The 17,268-nt window shown below is 51.0% G+C and overlaps 1 protein-coding gene across 2 annotated transcripts in view; it reads left to right on the top strand.

Moving 5' to 3' along the window:
• Positions 1–17,268, top strand: part of c12h3orf18 (chromosome 12 C3orf18 homolog) — a 108,822-nt gene that overhangs the window by 74,307 nt on the left and 17,247 nt on the right. For both annotated transcript variants that reach the window (XM_070894929.1, XM_070894928.1), the window contains 2 exons: positions 4,239–4,613; positions 10,084–10,109. In XM_070894929.1, the coding sequence (XP_070751030.1) occupies positions 4,365–4,613; positions 10,084–10,109 (275 nt within the window). In that variant the 5' untranslated portion in view covers positions 4,239–4,364. The remainder of the gene's footprint in view (positions 1–4,238; positions 4,614–10,083; positions 10,110–17,268) is intronic.

The raw sequence follows: 17,268 nt of genomic DNA, 5'->3' as shown, positions 1-17,268 counted from the left end.
GGCATGTCTTTTTTGGCGTAGCGGTTGTATTCTCTGGAGACTGCGTATTCGCAGCGTAGGTGTGGTGGTGGTGATGTTTGCATGCAAGCACGGGCAGCCAAGATGTTGGTGTCGATAAAAGCGTACCGGTGATAATTTCATAGTAGAATTCAGCCGGACAGCAACGGATTTGACATATGGACTTGATAGTCATGCAGGAGAGTAGTACTCCGCTGTAGAGTACACCAGGGCGAGTGCTGCCTTACGGAGGCTTTGAGCGTCTGCTCCCCATGTGGATCCGGCGAGTTTCTGGATCAAGTTGACCCTACTCTTACGTTCCCTTATGAAAGTTATAATGGAAGTTATAATTGGTCTTTGTAAATATCATTGTGCATTAATGGGGTGTGTGCACTAATCGTGTATTAAAACAACAACAACTTGTACTTATATAACACCTTTAACGTAGTGAAACGTCCCAAGGAGTATTATGAGATAAAACAATTTGACACCGCATAAGTAGAAATTAGCACAGGTGACCAAAAGCTTGGTCAAAGAGGTAAGTGTAAATTCAATGCGTTGGCAATTGATAACAGTATTGACACATTTTTGCTCCTCGCTGTTGAAGCTGCTCCTGGGAGTAAGTAACTGTAATGCCTGCTAATACAGACAACCTAAGGTGTCTGTGCCCTTTCTTCTTCTTAAGCAGTCCCCCGGAGTTGAGGAGGACTTGCTTCCACACTAAAATGAGTTCTCAGGTGACTGGTGAGTCCAATGAGGGACTTACAGCCTCTGTCACAGGTGGGCCAGATGGTGGTTGGAGGGACGGGTGGGTGGGGTGCCTGATTTGTCATACGCTCCTTCCGCTGTTTGCGCTTGGTTTCTGCGTGCTCCCGCCGAAGAGAATCAGATGCTCCTCCTCCACTTTGAGTGGTCTTGGGCTAGGGATTCCCACAATATGTGTTCTTTAACCAGCAATTAAAAGGCAGTTTGCTCCTCACACTTAATTTCCACCTCCCCCCGACCTCAGCGACAGACAGTATGGGAGGAGGCCACTGCTCAACAGCAATGTGATTTCAGACCTGTGTGCCTGTCCAGGGAGCAACATTCAGGTACTGCTATCTATAGGAGTGAGATTGACTACTGCACTCAGAATCTAAAGAAAAGAAAGATTTGTAATTACATAGCACCTTTCATGACCTCAAAGGATTTTTACAGCCAATGAAGTATTTTTTTCTTTGAATTAGAGTCACTGTTGTAATGCAGGAAACATGGCAGACAATTTGCGCACAGTAAGGTCCCACAAACAGCAATGTGATGACGACCAGGTTGTCTGTTTTAGTGACAGGGGGCTCAATTTTTTACCGTACTTACCCAAGTTGCGCCGCTTAAGTACGACTGGAGATGCTCCAGAAAAAAATTCCAACTTTGGCCGCAACAACAACTTGTATTTATATTGCGCCTTTAACGTAGTGAAAGGTCCCAAGGTGCTTCACAGGGGTATTGTGAGATAAAATATTTGACACCAAGCCACATAAGGAGATATTAGGGCAGGTGACCAAGAGGTTGGTCAAAGCGATAGGTGTTAAGGAGTGTCGTGAAGGCGTAAAGAGAGGTAGAGAGGCGGAGAGGTTTAGGCAGGGAGTTCCAGAGCTTGGGGCCGAGGCAACAGAAGGCACGGCCACCAGTGATTGAGCGATTATAATCATGGATGCTCAAGAGGGCAGAATTAGAGGAGCGCAGACATCTCGGGGGGGTGGGGGATGGGGGGGGTGTGTTGTGAGGCTGGAAGAGATTACAGAGATGGGGAAGGGTGAGGCCATGGAGGGATTTGAAAGCAAGCTTGAGAATTTTGAAATCGAGGCATTGCTTAACCGGGAGCCAATGAAGGTCAGCGAGCACAGGAGTGATGGGTAAATGGGACTTGGTGCGAATTAGGACACGTGGTGCTGAGCTTTGGATGACCTCAAGTTTACGTAGGGTAGAATGTGGATGCTAGCCAAGGGTGCGTTGGAATAGTCAAGTCTAGAAGTAACAAAGGCAATTTAGAGACCGTGGATAGATAAGAATGGAACCAGGCGAGTGCAGTCCCACCCAGCTGGACGATGGTGGAGAGGTGTTGAAGAAGAATAGAGTCGTCAACCGTGTCAAAGGCTGCAGACAAGTCAAGAAGGACGAGGATAGTTTGCCTTTGTCAGGGTCACAAGGGATGTCATTTGTGACTTTGATGAGAACCATTTCGGTACTGTGGCAGGCGCGGAAACCGGATTGGAGGAATTCAAAAATGGAGTTGCGGAAAAGATGGCAGGAATTTGGGAGGCGACAACATGTTCAAGGACTTTGGAGAGGAAAGGCTCGTTGGAAATGGGGCGGTAGTTTGCAAGGATGGAGGGGTCAAGGAATTATTTTTAAGAGGGGTGATGATGGCAGATTTGAAAGAGAGGGGTACAGTATCTGAGGAGAGAGAACCGTTAAGAATGTCAGCTAACATGGGAACCAGAAAAGGAAATTGGGTGGTCAGCAGTTTAGTGGGAATCGGGTCGAGGGAGCGGGAAGTGGGTCTCATGGACATGATGAGCTCGGAAAGGTCATCGGGGGATATTGGAGAGAAACTGGAGAAAGATGTGAGGTCAGGGCTAGGGCAAGGGGGATGTGGGGGCGGGATTCTTAGAGGAAGTTTGGCCCGGGGAGAGAAGTGGCAGAGGCAGCTGAATGCATTGTCTCAAACTTGGACACAAAGAAGTCCGTGAGCTCCTCACACTTATTGTCGGACACCGGGGACAGCTCCCATGCTCTTCTTCAAAATAGTATCATGGGATCATTTCCTTCCACTTGAGTTGGCAGACGGGACCTCAGTTTAACATCTCATCCAAAAGACGGCACCTCCAACAGTGCAACACTCCCTCAGTTGTGCACTGGAGTGCCAGTCTAGATTGTTCCCACAACCTTTTGACTCCGAGGTGAGTGTGCTACCCACTCATCATCATTATAGGCAATCCCTCAGAATCGAGGAAGAATTGCTTCCACTCTAAAAGTGAGTTCTCAGATGGCTGTACAGTCCAATGCAGGAATTACAATCTCTGTCACAGGTGGGACAAACAGTCGTTGAAGGAAAGGGTGGGTGGGGAGTCTGATTTGCCGCACGTTCCTTCTGCTACCTGCGCTTGTTTTCTGCATGCTCTTGGCGACGAGACTCGAGGTGCTCAGCGCTCTCTCGGGTGCTCTTCCTCTACTTAGGGCGGTCTTGGGCCAGGGACTCCCTAGTGTCTGTGGTGATGTTGCACTTTATCAAGGAGGTTTTGAGGGTGTCCTTGCAACGTTCCTCCACAGCTGACACAACTACCTTCCTAACTACCAACAGAAAGCACTACCGCCACCCGTTCAGCATTCAGATAGTGTGCGACTGCCAGCAAAAATGTCATGCAGGTTTGATGTCTGTTTTCGAGCAATCACAAAAACACATGTGAAGGGAATGAAGGGTTCCCACCAGCTGCACTGAGGAAGACAGAACCCAAGGCTAGCCCCGTAGCGACCAGCTCCAAATGTGTCTGATGACACCTCCCCAATGTTTCCATCCTCTGGGCCACTGGTAGCCAGACTTACTCCCAGTGGGGTTATTTTTTAGGAGGTGATAGCTTTTGTTTCTGACTAGTGCTCACCTAACCCAAGCAAACCAAGCACTAGGGTTTATTTCTAGAGGTATAGAATTGAACTGTAAGGAAGTTATGCTAAACCTGTATCGAACCTTGGTTAGACCACATTTTGGAGTACTGTGTACAGTTCTGGTCACCATATTATAAAAAGGATATAGAGGCACTGGAGAGGGTGCAGAGAAGATTTACAAGGATTGTACCAGAAATGCGAGGATATACATCTCTTGGAAAAAAGAAGGCTGAGGGATTGTTACCGCAAGCCAAAGAGCCAGTCACGAAAGGCGATTTGTACTTGTTGGACGGTCAGTCTGAGTGAGGTGGGCTGGGCCAGAGAGATTCGTGCTTCGTCACGTAACCCATGCGCATGTGTATTGTAATAGAGCTCCACCTAGTGGACTACTGCTGCACTTTGTGGACTACTGTGGTAATGCAACTACTGATGTAAATACAATAAAAGGGTCATCTTGCGAAGTCACATGATGCCAGGTTTCTTTATTGGAGCCATCTTGTAGAGTCTGTTTGTCAGTGATGTCGCAAGAATATATTACACATATCAAGTGTTCTCTTTGGTGCGATGAGTTATTAGCTCTCTCCAATCGTGTCTTTCAGGTAACGCCGGGAGGGGGTGTGATGTTCGGCTGTAGGCCTCGCCAGTATGATACCGCCGGGACTGTGGCTCAGTATCTATCGGGCTGAGTGTCAGAAAGAGGCAACGGGCTGGAGCAACGCTGAAACATGTCACTGCCAGCATTCGACCTCAGCTACAACGCATCCAACATGGCGGCCTCCTTCCTCGGCGTGACGCCCGAAACAGAGAATGGCAATGGGACAGACAGGATGGCGTTTCAGACTGTAACTATGGTGACAAACGGTACCAATGCCACTGCCATTCCACCGCCCGACATAGAAACTGTGAGGTCAAGCATGGGGTTGGTGCTCGTACCAGTTGGAATTGTCACTATTATAGCGTTAGCTGTGGCTATGGTAAGTCAGTTTGTTTATCTTAACCCATTTTAACCTTGGATAAATACTTGAAAAGCAAAAATTTGCAGGTCAGGGAAATGCGACTAATTGCATGGCTCTTTCAAAGAGCCAGCACAGGCATGATGGGCCGAATGGCCGCCTCCCGTGCTGTGTCATTCTATGTATTCTTGTTCCCCTTTTTGTTTTGTTTCCCCCTCTTCCATGTGCCACGTGCCGTTGCCAATTTGAGTGGCTCTATTGATGACTCCCACGAGCCAGTTAAGGGCAAGTGTATGAAACCAATCCAAGGTGAGTCCTTTCCATGGGGTTCGTTCCCCTTCCCGGTGAGGAGGTGCACAGCTTCTTCTCGGTTTTCCCAGGAGCTCGGCCTTACGGTAAACTTCAAATCCAACCAAGCCGTTCCCCGTCGTGTGGTGTACTACCCTACCCAGACTTACCGGCCAATACTGGCCATTCTCAAAGGAAATTCTGGGGCAGTGGGAATCACAAAACAGCACCAAAGCAGAGTTGAAGGGAGGGACTTCTTCATCTGCAATTGGGCCTTGCCTTGAGCGTCCAGCTTGAATGATGCTCTGGGAATGTGGCATATCTTCATAATGGAGCTTTGGTAAATTTCTATGACTTGACATAACACAAGAAAGCATGAAACAAGACTGGGCGGCGGGGTGGGTGGGGGTGGAAATTGCCCTGCGCCCCAATTGGGGGCGGTAACCTGCTCGGGGCAGTACTTCCTGCGCCCGGCGAGGAAGTCCCGCCCCGGCTGTGGAATTGGCCGTACCACCCCTCGGAGGAAGTGGAGCGCAATTTCACACGCTCCACTTCCTCTTGGGGCGGGTCCAGCGGCACTAACTGGGCGCGATCGGCAGCACTGCACAGATGTTCCACGTAGCGCTGATGCATTTCAACGCCCTTCGCCTTCGCTTAAAGGGGAGGGCCACTATGCATTCTGCACGGCCTCTGATGGCCTCCACTAGGCCACCAGGGCAGCAGGGGACTGGAGCTGCAGCCTGGCACACAAAACGGAGTGCCGGTCTGCTCGATGGGGCAAGAATTCGGGCCGACCAGTGAGTTGGCAAAACAGCCAAGATGGCGGTGCTGGGGCCTTCCGACTTCCCCTTTAACCCAGTTCACGACCCATGAGGCTGGCAATGCTTGCGCCAACCTCGCGAGACGAAGGGCAATATCCCCCGGAGGCGCGAACGGGTATCACAACAAGAACGATTTCAACCTCTTTTTTTTTTAGCCTGTCAAGCCATCCCTTCTACAGACCATGTACAATCTTTTTAAAATTATTCGCTCATGGGATGTGGGCGTCGCTGGCAAGGCCGGCATTTAATGCCCATCCCTAATTGAGAAGGTGGTGGTGAGCCGTTGCTTTGAACCGCTGCAGTCCGTGTGGTGAAGGTGCTCCCACAACGCTGTTAGGGAGGGAGTTCCATGAATTTGACCCAGCGACGATGAAGGAACGGCCGATATATTTCCAAGTCAGGATAGTGTGTGACTTGGAGGGGAACTTGGAGGTGGTAGTTTTCACATGTGCCTGTTGCCCTTGTTATACTCCACTCTACCTGTTCAGCCATTCTGCCTATCAAACCCATTCCTTTCACAGTCCACATATAATATTAATTCCCTGAAGCCAAGTTCTACACCAATATTTCCTATCCGCAAACCCTATCTATTCCTGCATCTCCTCTATTCAACCCTGGTCTGCTGCTCTGTACCGAGAACATAGTCCGCCCTACCTACCTGACCATAGGTTATCCCTATCCTTCAACCAGATATTGTTCCATTCCTTACCTACATACTACCTTATTCTGCCCGAAGGGGGAAAAATGGTGGTTTGTAGTCATCATCGGGTAGTGTTGCTAATTCTGGTTGGATGTATTTCTGGAGGTTTCGTCACATGACCTCCCGCCTCCAGCCGCCCCACCCGGTCAAACAGCCTTTGTTTCCCAATTCCAATATCATTGCAGATAATAAATAAAAGTATGCAATAGAAATGACAAACATCATTTATGTCAAGCCCCAGTGATTTATCTCCAGAGTTATTTCTCGCAGCAGTGCCTGGAGATTAATCCTAAATTCCGGGAGACTCCAGGATGACCTTGGAGGGTTGGCAACCCTGCTATCGGACTCTGGATGGGAAGTGCACACTTGTAGGCAGCGGTTTCAGAGAGAACTGCGAGATGCCCTCACTGCCGGTCCGATACCCCACTGACACTTACCGAGTAGATTCACACCGTGAAGAACAGAGAGTTGGCTGAGGTTCTGGAAGGAGGACAGCGTTCATATTTACGAAATGATATACTTGCTTTGGAGGCTGTTCAGAGAAGGTTCACTAGGTTGATTCAGCGGATGAGGGGGTTGACATGAGGAAAGATTGAGTAGGTTGGGCCTCTACTCATTGGAATTCAGAAGAATGAGAGGTGATCTTATCGAAACATATAAGATTATGAGGGGGCTTGCCAAGGTGGATGCAGAGAGGATGTTTCCATTGATGGGGGAGACGAGAACTAGAGGGCACGATCTTAGAATAAGGGGCCGCCCATTTAAAACCGAGATGAGGATAAATTTCTCCTCTGAGGGTTGTAAATCTGTGGAATTCGCTACCTCAGAGAGCTGTGGAAGCTGGGACATTGAATAAATTTAAGACCGAGATAGACAGTTTCTTAAACGATAAGGGGTTATGGGGAGCAGGCAGGGAAGTGGAGCTGAGTCCATGATCAGATCAGCCATGATCTTATTGAATGGCGGAGCAGGCTCGAGGGGCCGTATGGGCTACTCTTGTTCCTATTTCTTATGTTCTTATGTTCATTCAAACATATTGGTTGATTCCTGAGATGAAGGGGTTGTCTTATGAAGAAAGGTTGTGCAGGTTGAAGTTTAGAAGAATGAGAGGTGATCTTATTGAAATGTATAAGATTCTGAGGGGGCTTGACAGGGTAGATGCAGAGAGGATGTTTCCCTTCGTGGGGGAATCTAGAACTAGAGGACACACATTTAAAATGGAAATGAGGAGGAATTTCTTCTCCCAGAGGGTCGTGAATCTTTGGAATTCTCTGCCCCAGCGAGCTGTGGAGGCTGAGTCATTGAATATATTTAAGGTGGAGATAGACAGATTTTTGAACGATAAGAGAGTCAAGGGTTATGGGGAGCGGACAGGAAAATGGAGTTGAGACCAAGATCAGATCAGCCATGATCTTATTGAATGGCGGAGCAGGCTCGAGGGGACAAATTGCCTACTCCTGCTCCTACTTCTTATTTTTTGCATAATATTCTGAGGGGGATTGACAGGGTAGCTGTTTCCCCTGGCTGGAGAGTCTAGATCTAGGGGTCATAGTCTCAGGATAAGGGGTCGGCCATTTAGGACTGAGATAAGGAGGAATTTCTTCACTCAGAGGGTGGTGAATCTTTGGAACTCTCTACCCCAGAGGGCTGTGGACGCTGAATCATTGAGTATATTCAAGGCTGAGATAGACTTTTGGACTCGATGGGAATCAGGGATATGGGGATCGGTTGGGAAAGTGGAGTTGAGGTGGAAGATCAACCATGATCTTATTGAATGGCGGAGCAGGCTCGAAGGGCCGTATGGCCTACTCCTGCTCCTATTTCTTATGTTCTTGCCCCCCCCCCGCCGCCCCATCCCTCCCCCCTGCCCTCCACCCCCCTCCCCCCTCGGCAAGGGAATGAAAAATAACACCAAGGTGGTTGTGCTAGATAGGCCGCTGGCACAGGAACCGTGGCGACGTTTGTATTCACAGAAAACATTGGAAATAGTCATCAGGCCTGCCAGCGTCTGCTGAAAGGAAACGGCGGATTTCAATGTGTTGGGTGTCAACGCTTCATCAGCGCACTGGGTAGAGATTGGACAGCGGGGAAAGCTGGGTGTGATTCTGGCGGCGCGCAGTGACGGCGCACCATGGAGGAGTGGCCGAGGACGTCCTGAATTGGTCACCGCGCCTCATCATCCTCATCCCAGCCAGCTTCGGGCGCCAAATGGGCAGCATGACGCAGTTTGCCCGGTCGGGGCCTAACCGATTTTGGCCCGCCCCGAGGCCCCATGGGTAAGCCCAGGCAATGGAGGCAGTCGGGATGGCAGTGAGCATGGGCTGGGTACGTCGCGGCAAGGGGAGCCGATGGGGATGGGGGTGAGCACGGGCCAGCTGCGGGCGCCAGCTGTTTTGCGGAGACAAGAGGAAGCAGTTGGTGCGTCTTTCGACTCCACGAAAAATAAAACAAAGGCCGTGAAATTGCCCCGCGCCCCGATTGGGGGCGGTAACCCTCCGGGGCCAGGACATCTTGCACCCGGCCCAGACGTCCCGGCCCCGACGCAGAATTGGGCCATGCGACCCTCTAAGGAAGTGGAGCGCTGTCTCCAGGCGCTGTCTTTGGCACTCCGCTTCCTTGGAGGGGCGCTCCCGGGGCGGCAGCACAACGCTGAGTCCAGTGATGCACTGAGGAGGCCTGCGCTATGTGGATGCTCCACGTAGTGCCGATGCGCTACAACACCCCTTCCCTTCAGTTAAAGGGGAGGGCCGCTGCGCACTCTACATGGTCCTTTGGTGGCCGCTATCGACCAGGCCAACTGCCCAGCGCCCAAAGCGGAGAGCCGGCCTGCACGATGGCGCCTCCATCGACGTGAGGGCCGCCATTGTCAGGTCGACCCGAGTCGGCTGATAAATAAAAATGGTGGCCCAGAGCGCTAAAGGCATCCCTTTTAAGGGGAACCTGCAGTAGATGTCCATCAGCCTCGCGGCCTGCGGGGCAATTTTCTTCGCGGGACACAGAGGGGTCGCCGTGCATGGCGGTAATGTCATCGCCGGCCTGGGGGGGCTAATCGTGGGGCGCGGCAGCACCCCTCAAACATCCAGGGCAATTTTCCCGGAGCGCCCCCTCCCCAGGGCGTAACTGCCATTGCGCTCCATTAGCGCCCCGGAGGTGCTAATGGGGCTATAAAAAGGGGCAATTTCAGGCCCAAAATATCTCAAAACTCTGGGGCTAACCACGCAAACTCTGCGGCCTCCAGCAGTCCCTTTAATGAACCATGGTTAGGACATGGAAGATACAAGCGGGAGTTTCTGCAAGCTCCCAACTAGTATAACTGAAGCTGGGAATCCTGGTCAGAAATGGGCAAAGGAGACTCAATTCAACTTTGAAACGAAGTTTGCGTTTATTTCAGGCAGCCGCAGAGCTGCCCAAATCAAAACTTAACCGGTTATCGTAAAATGGGCGGAAAATATTGAATTGATGTCTGAGTTTTAATGACGGGCCCCTACCTGAACCATGTACCGGCCGAGCTTTCCAACATTTTCTGCTCTTATTTCAGCTTTCCTGCCCTGGCTTCCGATGCACCCTCTGTTTCTGCAGTCGCAGTTCCCTTATTGCTGCTCGGTGTGTGTTGAATTTGCCCCCTTTTTTATTTTTGCCGTTGCCATATTTACACTAATGAGTAATCTTTCCTTACATTCAGGTTCTGTACATCAGGAAGAGGAAGAGGTGAGTATGCCTGTTTTTTTATTATGAGTGTGGGTATCGCGACTCTCTTTGTGCAGTGAGCCATTTGAGAGCGGGGGCGGGGGGGCAGCTGGGGGAGGAGTTCAGGTTCCACAGCTGGCCAGCAATCTTAACTCTGTGCTCTTCACCTACTTGCAAGAAAGTAGCATGAAGTTAACCCTTGGACTGCTGGCTGGTCCAATGACATTACATTGGGGATAATTTTAACTCCTCAGGGGGCATGTGTGTGGAGATGGGAGGGGGTGCGAAAAATAAATGATAGGCAACATAGTCCCAACCTCACCCGCTTCCGGGTTTAATGAGGTGGGGGGGTGGGGCGGTGTGTGGGCAACCAACCCGCTCTTAGGAGGGGCGTTGCTCCTCCAGATATTTCAAGGAGGCTACGTGCCACCATTTTAACCTCACTTTTACTTTCGACACCAGGAGGCGGGGGTTCCCACGACTCGGGGAAACCCAGCAGCTGAAGAGAGGTGTGAAAGGCTGGATGGGACAGGTCCTTACTACTAGGGGGATCAAGGGGTATGGCGAGAAAGCAGGAATGGGGTACTGAAGTTGAATGTTCAGCCATGAACTCATTGAATGGCGGTGCAGGCTAGAAGGGCCGAATGGCCTACTCCTGCACCTATTTTCTATGTATCTATGTATAGAATCATAGAACAATTACAACATAGAAGGAGGCCATTCGGCCCATCGTGTCCGTGTCGGTCGAAAAGAGCCATCCAGCCTAATCCCACCTTCCAGCACTAGGTCCGTAGCCTTGAAAGTTACGGCTCTATGGGCCCAAGTTTCTGCCCTCTGGAAAAACGCCGCATCTCGATAAGGTGCTCCGACTTTCTGGTTTGGAAAAAGGCGCCGAAGTCTTACCTTGTGATTCTCTGGTCTTCTCAGGGCGTCTTCGTGCTCGGCGTGGCGCAGCACAAGGGGTCGGGGGCAGAGCCAGGCCCCGGCATTGAAAACAGTGCCAGGACCTCTGCACATGCACGCATGTGCAGTAGCTCCAGGCCCCCGAGGCTGCGTGGGAAGGGCCTGACCCTAGCCCTGGCCGAATGGGCTCACAGGGTGAAGATCTGGACTCGGAACTCCCTCCCGTTCAGCTGCCTCCCCCCCACCTCCATTCAGCCTCCCCCCCCCCTCTTCTCTTCCCCCCCCCTCTTCTCTTCCCCCCCCTCTTCTCTCCCCCCCCCCCCTCTTTTCTCTCCCCCCCCCTCTTCTCTCCCCCCCCCTCTTCTCTCCCCCCCCCTCTTCTCTCCCCCCCCCTCTTCTCTCCCCCCCCCCTCTTCTCTCCCCCCCCCTCTTCTCTCCCCCCCCTCTTCTCTCCCCCCCCCCCTCTTCTCTCCCCCCCCCTCTTCTCTTCCCCCCCCTCTTCTCTTCCCCCCCCTCTTCTCTTCCCCCCCCCCTCTTCTCTTCCCCCCCCTCTTCTCTTCCCCCCCCTCTTCTCTTCCCCCCCCTCTTCTCTCCCCCCCCCCTCTTCTCTCCCCCCCCCTCTTCTCTCCCCCCCCCTCTTCTCTTCCCCCCCCTCTTCTCTTCCCCCCCCCTCTTCTCTTCCCCCCCCCTCTTCTCTTCCCCCCCCTCTTCTCTTCCCCCCCTCTTCTCTCCCCCCCCACCCCCTGACCCCCTTCTAACCCCCTCCCTCCCTCCCTCCCTCCATGTCGGCAGCGAGGCATTGGATATATTCAAGAGGGAGTGAGATATGGCTCTTACGGTTAAGGGGATCAAGGGGTATGGAGAGAAAGTAGGAACGGGGTACTGAGGGAATGATCAGCTATGATATTATTGAATAGTGGCTCGAAGGACCGAATGGCCAACTCCTGCACGTATTTTCTATGTTTCTATCTCGCTGGGGGCAGGCCCCGCCCGAAGTGTCGGTGGCAGCGGCCCGTTCAGCCTCTCCCTCCCTCCTCTCTCTCCCTCCCCCCTCCTCTCCCTCCCCCCTCCTCTCCCTCCCTCCATCCCTCCCTCACTCCTCTCTCTCTCCCTCTCTCTCTCCCTCTCTCTCTCCCTCTCTCTCTCCCTCTCTCTCTCCCTCTCTCTCTCCCTCTCTCTCTCCCTCTCTCTCTCCCTCTCTCTCTCCCTCTCTCTCTCCCTCTCTCTCTCCCTCCTTCCCCCCTCCTCTCCTCCCTCACTCCTCTCCCTCCTCTCCCTCCTCTCCCTCCTCTCCCTCCTCTCCCTCCTCTCCCTCCTCTCCCTCCTCTCCCTCCTCTCCCTCCTCTCCCTCCTCTCCCTCCTCTCCCTCCTCTCCCTCCCCCTCCCTCCTCTCCCTCCCCCTCCCTCCTCTCCCTCCCTCTCCCTCCTCCTCCCTCCTCCTCCCCCACCCCTCATTGTTAGAAACACAGAGACACTGACGGAGAGAGAGACTGACAGAGACAGAGAGAGTGAGATACTGGGGTGGGAGGAGGGGGGGAGGGGCGTCCCTGCACGCTGTTGGAGGGCTCCCGGTGCTGCAGTAGGTGAGTAGAATTTTTTTTTTATTTATTGATTGATTTTTTATATTTAATTTTTAATTTTTTTTGATTGATTTATTGATTTATTTATCATTTATTATTGATGATGGCTCTTTATTTGTAAAAGTGAAGTGTTTAATGTTTGTAAACTTCCCTCCCCCCCCATCTTTCATTCCCTACGCCTGATTTATAACTGTAGGCAAGGTTTTTCTGAGCATACACAAATCTACACTTACTTCATTTTAAGTTAGTTTGGAGTAAGTTTTCGCTGCCTAAACTTGTAAAACAGGTGTAAGTGGCTGGACACGCCCCCTTTTGAAAAGAAAATCTGTTCTAAAATGTAACTATTCCAAGTGACTAGAACTGGAGCAAACTAAATGCCGAGAATTGCAATTTCTAAGATGCTCCATTCTAAACTAGTTGCTCCAAAAAAATAGGAGCAACTTAGGCCGAAACTTGAGCACTTTAAATGCACATCCAAGTACTTTTTAAATGTGATGAGGGTTTCTGCCTCTACCACTAGTCACTGTTGTAATATAGGAAGCGCGGCAGCCAATTTGTGCACAAGCAAGCTCGCACAAATAGCAATGTGATAATGAGCAGATAATCTGTTTTTTTAATGTTGATTGAGGGACAATTATTGCCCAGGATACCGGAGATAATTCCCCTGCTATTCTTTGAAATGGTGCCTTGGGATTGTTTACGTCCACTGGTGAGGGCAGACGGGGCCTCGGTTTAATGTCTCATCCGAAAGACGGCACCTCCAACAGTGCAACACTCCCTCAGCACTGCACCGGGAAACAGAGAATTATATTTAAAAAAACAAGTCCTACCATTAAATTCGGCTGGACCATCAGGAAAACCCTGCTTCCGGGTTTCCTGGCCGCTAAACCTCCCCTTCCTCCTCACTGTTATTATCGAAGCCTTTGTCTCATGGGCCTCATGTCAGCCGTGGCTCAGTGGGTAGCACTTTTGCCTCTTGAGTCAGAAGGTTGTGGGTTTAAATCCCACTCCAGATACTTGAGCAAATAAATCTAGGCTGACACTCCCAGTGCAATACTGAGGGAGTGCTGCACTGTCAGAGGTGCCGCCTTTCGGATGAAACGTTAACCCGAGTCTGCTCTCTCAGGTGGATGAAATAAGATCCCATGGCACTATTTCGAAGAAGAGCAAGAGAATTCTCCTCAGTGTCCTGGGCTAATATTTATCCCTCAATCAGCATAACAAAAAACAGATTATCTGGTCATTATCACATTGCTGCTTGTGGGAGCTTGCTGTGCACAAATTGGCTGCCACGTTCCCATGCTACAATAGTGACTACACTTCAAAAAAAGTACTTCATCAGCCATAAACCACTTTGGGATGTCTGGTGGTTGTGAAAGGCGCTATAAAATGCAAGTCTTTCTTTCGTTCTTATTGCAACACTGGGGGGCATTTTAACCTAACTGTCCCGGTGGGAAACTGATGTGATCAGGTCTGCCACCCATTTTACACCTAGTCTGATTTTAACGTGCGGCCGATTTCGCCATGTTAATTTCTCACCGGGCCGGTTCGGTTAAAATGGCCCCACAGATGAAATGTGCCAGTGATGCTCAAAGTATCAGCAGTCATTTTCTTACACCGACATTTGCATTACGGCCCACCCTACCTTGGCAACCTTCTCTAACCTCGCCACCACTGCCAGACTTGACATCTCCAACACCTTCCTCGCTGTGCTCCCAATGTCCATAAACTCCGAATCGTCCAAAACTCCATCCCTCGTATCCTGTCCTGCACACTAAGCACTGCATGCCCATTTCTCCTATCTCTGTTGGCCTGCCCTACTAGATTGAATTAAAAATCCTTGTCCTTGCTTGCAAATCTCTCCATGGTCGTGCCACCGCCGCACCCCTTCCCCCCCGCCCCCCGCCCCACCTTTGTTATCTCTGCAACCATCTGAGGCCGTATCTTCCTCCCGTGCGATCGATCCTCGGACTCCAACCTCCTGCTTCTTCCAGATTACTCCTCATTCCCCACGCCCTCCGCTCCCTCCACGCCCTCCGCCAACACTGAATTATTCCTGATTCCCCACTCCCTTCACTCCCTCTACTTCACCATATTACTCCTCATTCTCCACCCCCTCTGTTCCACAGGTGGCTTTTTTTTCAGCCAGGTAGTAATAGTTTGACTGTGAGAGGCAGGAAGAGGGTGAAGGACAGGGAAATATCACAGCCCAATCCTACCTTCAACCAACGTCCATACACATCCACTGAACAGCAGGGTTTACCATCAGCAATCAAGACATCAACCGAGAAAGCAAGGAGTAAGAAAGGAAACAGGGTGAAACTTTCTTTATCCGGAATATAATAGAGCTGCAGAATAAGTTACCAGCGAAGACCATTGAAGCACACAGTAAACATGGGTTCAAGAGACAATTAGATACATTCAGGAGGGTAAAGAGATTAGGGGATTATGGTGAAAAAGCACGCAGCTTGATCTATGAAAAAGCAACAAGGTTGTTTGGCCGCATGTTTTTATTTGTTCCTAAAACGTATCAGCTTTAGCTCAGTGGATAGCACTTTCGCCTCTGAGTCACACAGTTGTGGATTCAAGTTCCACTCTAGAGACTTGAGCACAAAATTTAGACCGACACTCCAATACAGTGTGTCATGTTTGTAACCTTCACATAACTTTATGTAACAACACAGTACACTGTATACACCTGAGAAATGCACACCTTGACCACAGGGGGTGAACTTGTGGGAGCCACTCCTCACCTGGTCATCCAGGAATATAAAGGGAGGTCCCACGCAGGGTCAGCACTTCTTGGTCCTGGGACTAAAGGTTCAGGTCATGTAGTGACCTTGGTCTGCAGTACATGCCTTGTGTGATTCTATAGTAAGGTGTAAGGACACTACATTTGGCGACGAGAAACGGGAATCAACGACCCACGAGGATGGCCACCGGTAGCACAGAGGAACGGTACTGTGTTGGTAAGGACTGGGGATGATTTCGTTGAGAGGCTCCAGCAGAGCTTTGTCACGAAGAACTGGCTGGGAGAGGAAGCGGCTGACAAGCGGAGGGCGCATCTACTGACCAGCTGTGGATCCAAGATATATGCGCTGATGAAAGACCTGCTCGCACCCGAGAAGCCGGCGGACAAGTCTTTTGAAGAGCTCAGCACATTGATCGGTGAGCATCTCAAACCGGCGAGCAGTATACACATGGCCCGGCACCGGTTCTATACACACCGGCATCAGGAGGATAAAGCATATCGGATTTCGTTGCGGACCTTCGGCCTTTGGCCAGCCTCTAAGTTCACAGATGCCTGCAGGGGGGAGATGTTAAGGGATTTCATCATTGAGGGCATTGGTCATGCCGGGATTTTCAGGAAGCTTATTGAGACCAAGGACTTGACTTTGGAAAGGGCAGCGTTGATAGCTCAGACCTTCATGGCAGGGGAAGAGGAGACCAAGATAATTTACGTGTGCAGCCCTGGTTCCAACGTGGCGATGGACCAGGGAGTTAACATTGTAAACGCAACTCAGAACCCCGCAGGTAGGCAAGGGCAATTCGACACCGCCCAGGCAGCAACTGACTCTAGGGTGGACCAGCAACAGAGACAATGGCAGCGGAATCGACAATTCACGCCATCACAAGGGACAATGCGTCCCGGGATGGGACCATTGATACTCAGCAACAGAGTGCTCAGGTGTAATCAAAGAGACAATCAGAGAGGAACGGCAGGTAACAGTTCCTTTGTTCACAACAATCTCAGCTCATGCTGGAGGTGCGGTGGCCGACATGCTGCGAAAACCTGTAGGTTTCAACAATTTATCTGTAGAAACTGTAACTTCAGTGGACATTTGGCCAGAATGTGCAGAAAGCCCGTAGCGAGGCTAGTTTATGAGGCAGAGGAACCAGACGAGGGGTCAGCAAGGCAGGTTGATGCTTGGGGCAAAGCTATCGACGTTGAAGTCCAGCGGGTTCATGTGGCAGATATCCACAGCTCGTATACCTAAACGCCACCTATGATGTTGAAAGTCCTATTAAATGGCATCCCCGGTACGCATGGAGCTGGACACAGGAGCCAGCCAGTCACTTATGCCCGACAATTTGAAAGACAATGGCCACTCAAAGCTAACAGGCCAAACTGGAACGCATTGACACGCAGTTACGGACGTGTACCAGAGAGATCATCCCAGTGCTAGGCATTGCAAACTTGGTGGTCACACACAATGGATCGGAGAACCGGCTGCCACTCTGGATTGTACCGGGGCATGGTCCTGTGCTCTTGGGGAGGAGCTGGTTAGCCGAGATGAACTGGAAATGGGGGGCATGTGCACGCCATTTCATCTGTGGAGTGAAGTTCATGCTCACAGGTCCTACAGAAATTCGAGCTACTTTTTCAGGTGTCGGGACTTTTAAGGGCACCAAAGTAGTGATACGCATCACCCCGGACGCCAGACCAGTGCACCACAAAGCCAGAGCGGTGCCGTATGTGATGCGTGAGAGAAATGAGAGTAAGTTGGACAGGCTGCTCAGAGAGGGCATAATTTCGCCTGTTGAATTCAGTGACTGGGCAAGTCCCATCGTTCCTGTCCTTAAAGCGGATGGCTCAGTCAGGATTTGTGGTGACTACAAGGCCACCATCAACCGAATGTCATTATAGGACCAATACCCGCTTCCGAGAGCAGAGGATCTTTTTGCCACGCTGGCAG

This window comes from Pristiophorus japonicus, chromosome 12 (assembly GCF_044704955.1).
Source record: "Pristiophorus japonicus isolate sPriJap1 chromosome 12, sPriJap1.hap1, whole genome shotgun sequence".
In the NCBI taxonomy this organism is placed as follows: domain Eukaryota; kingdom Metazoa; phylum Chordata; class Chondrichthyes; family Pristiophoridae; genus Pristiophorus; species Pristiophorus japonicus.
The sequence above is the reverse complement of the archived record's forward strand: the minus strand, read 5'-3'. Positions and strand labels throughout refer to the sequence as shown.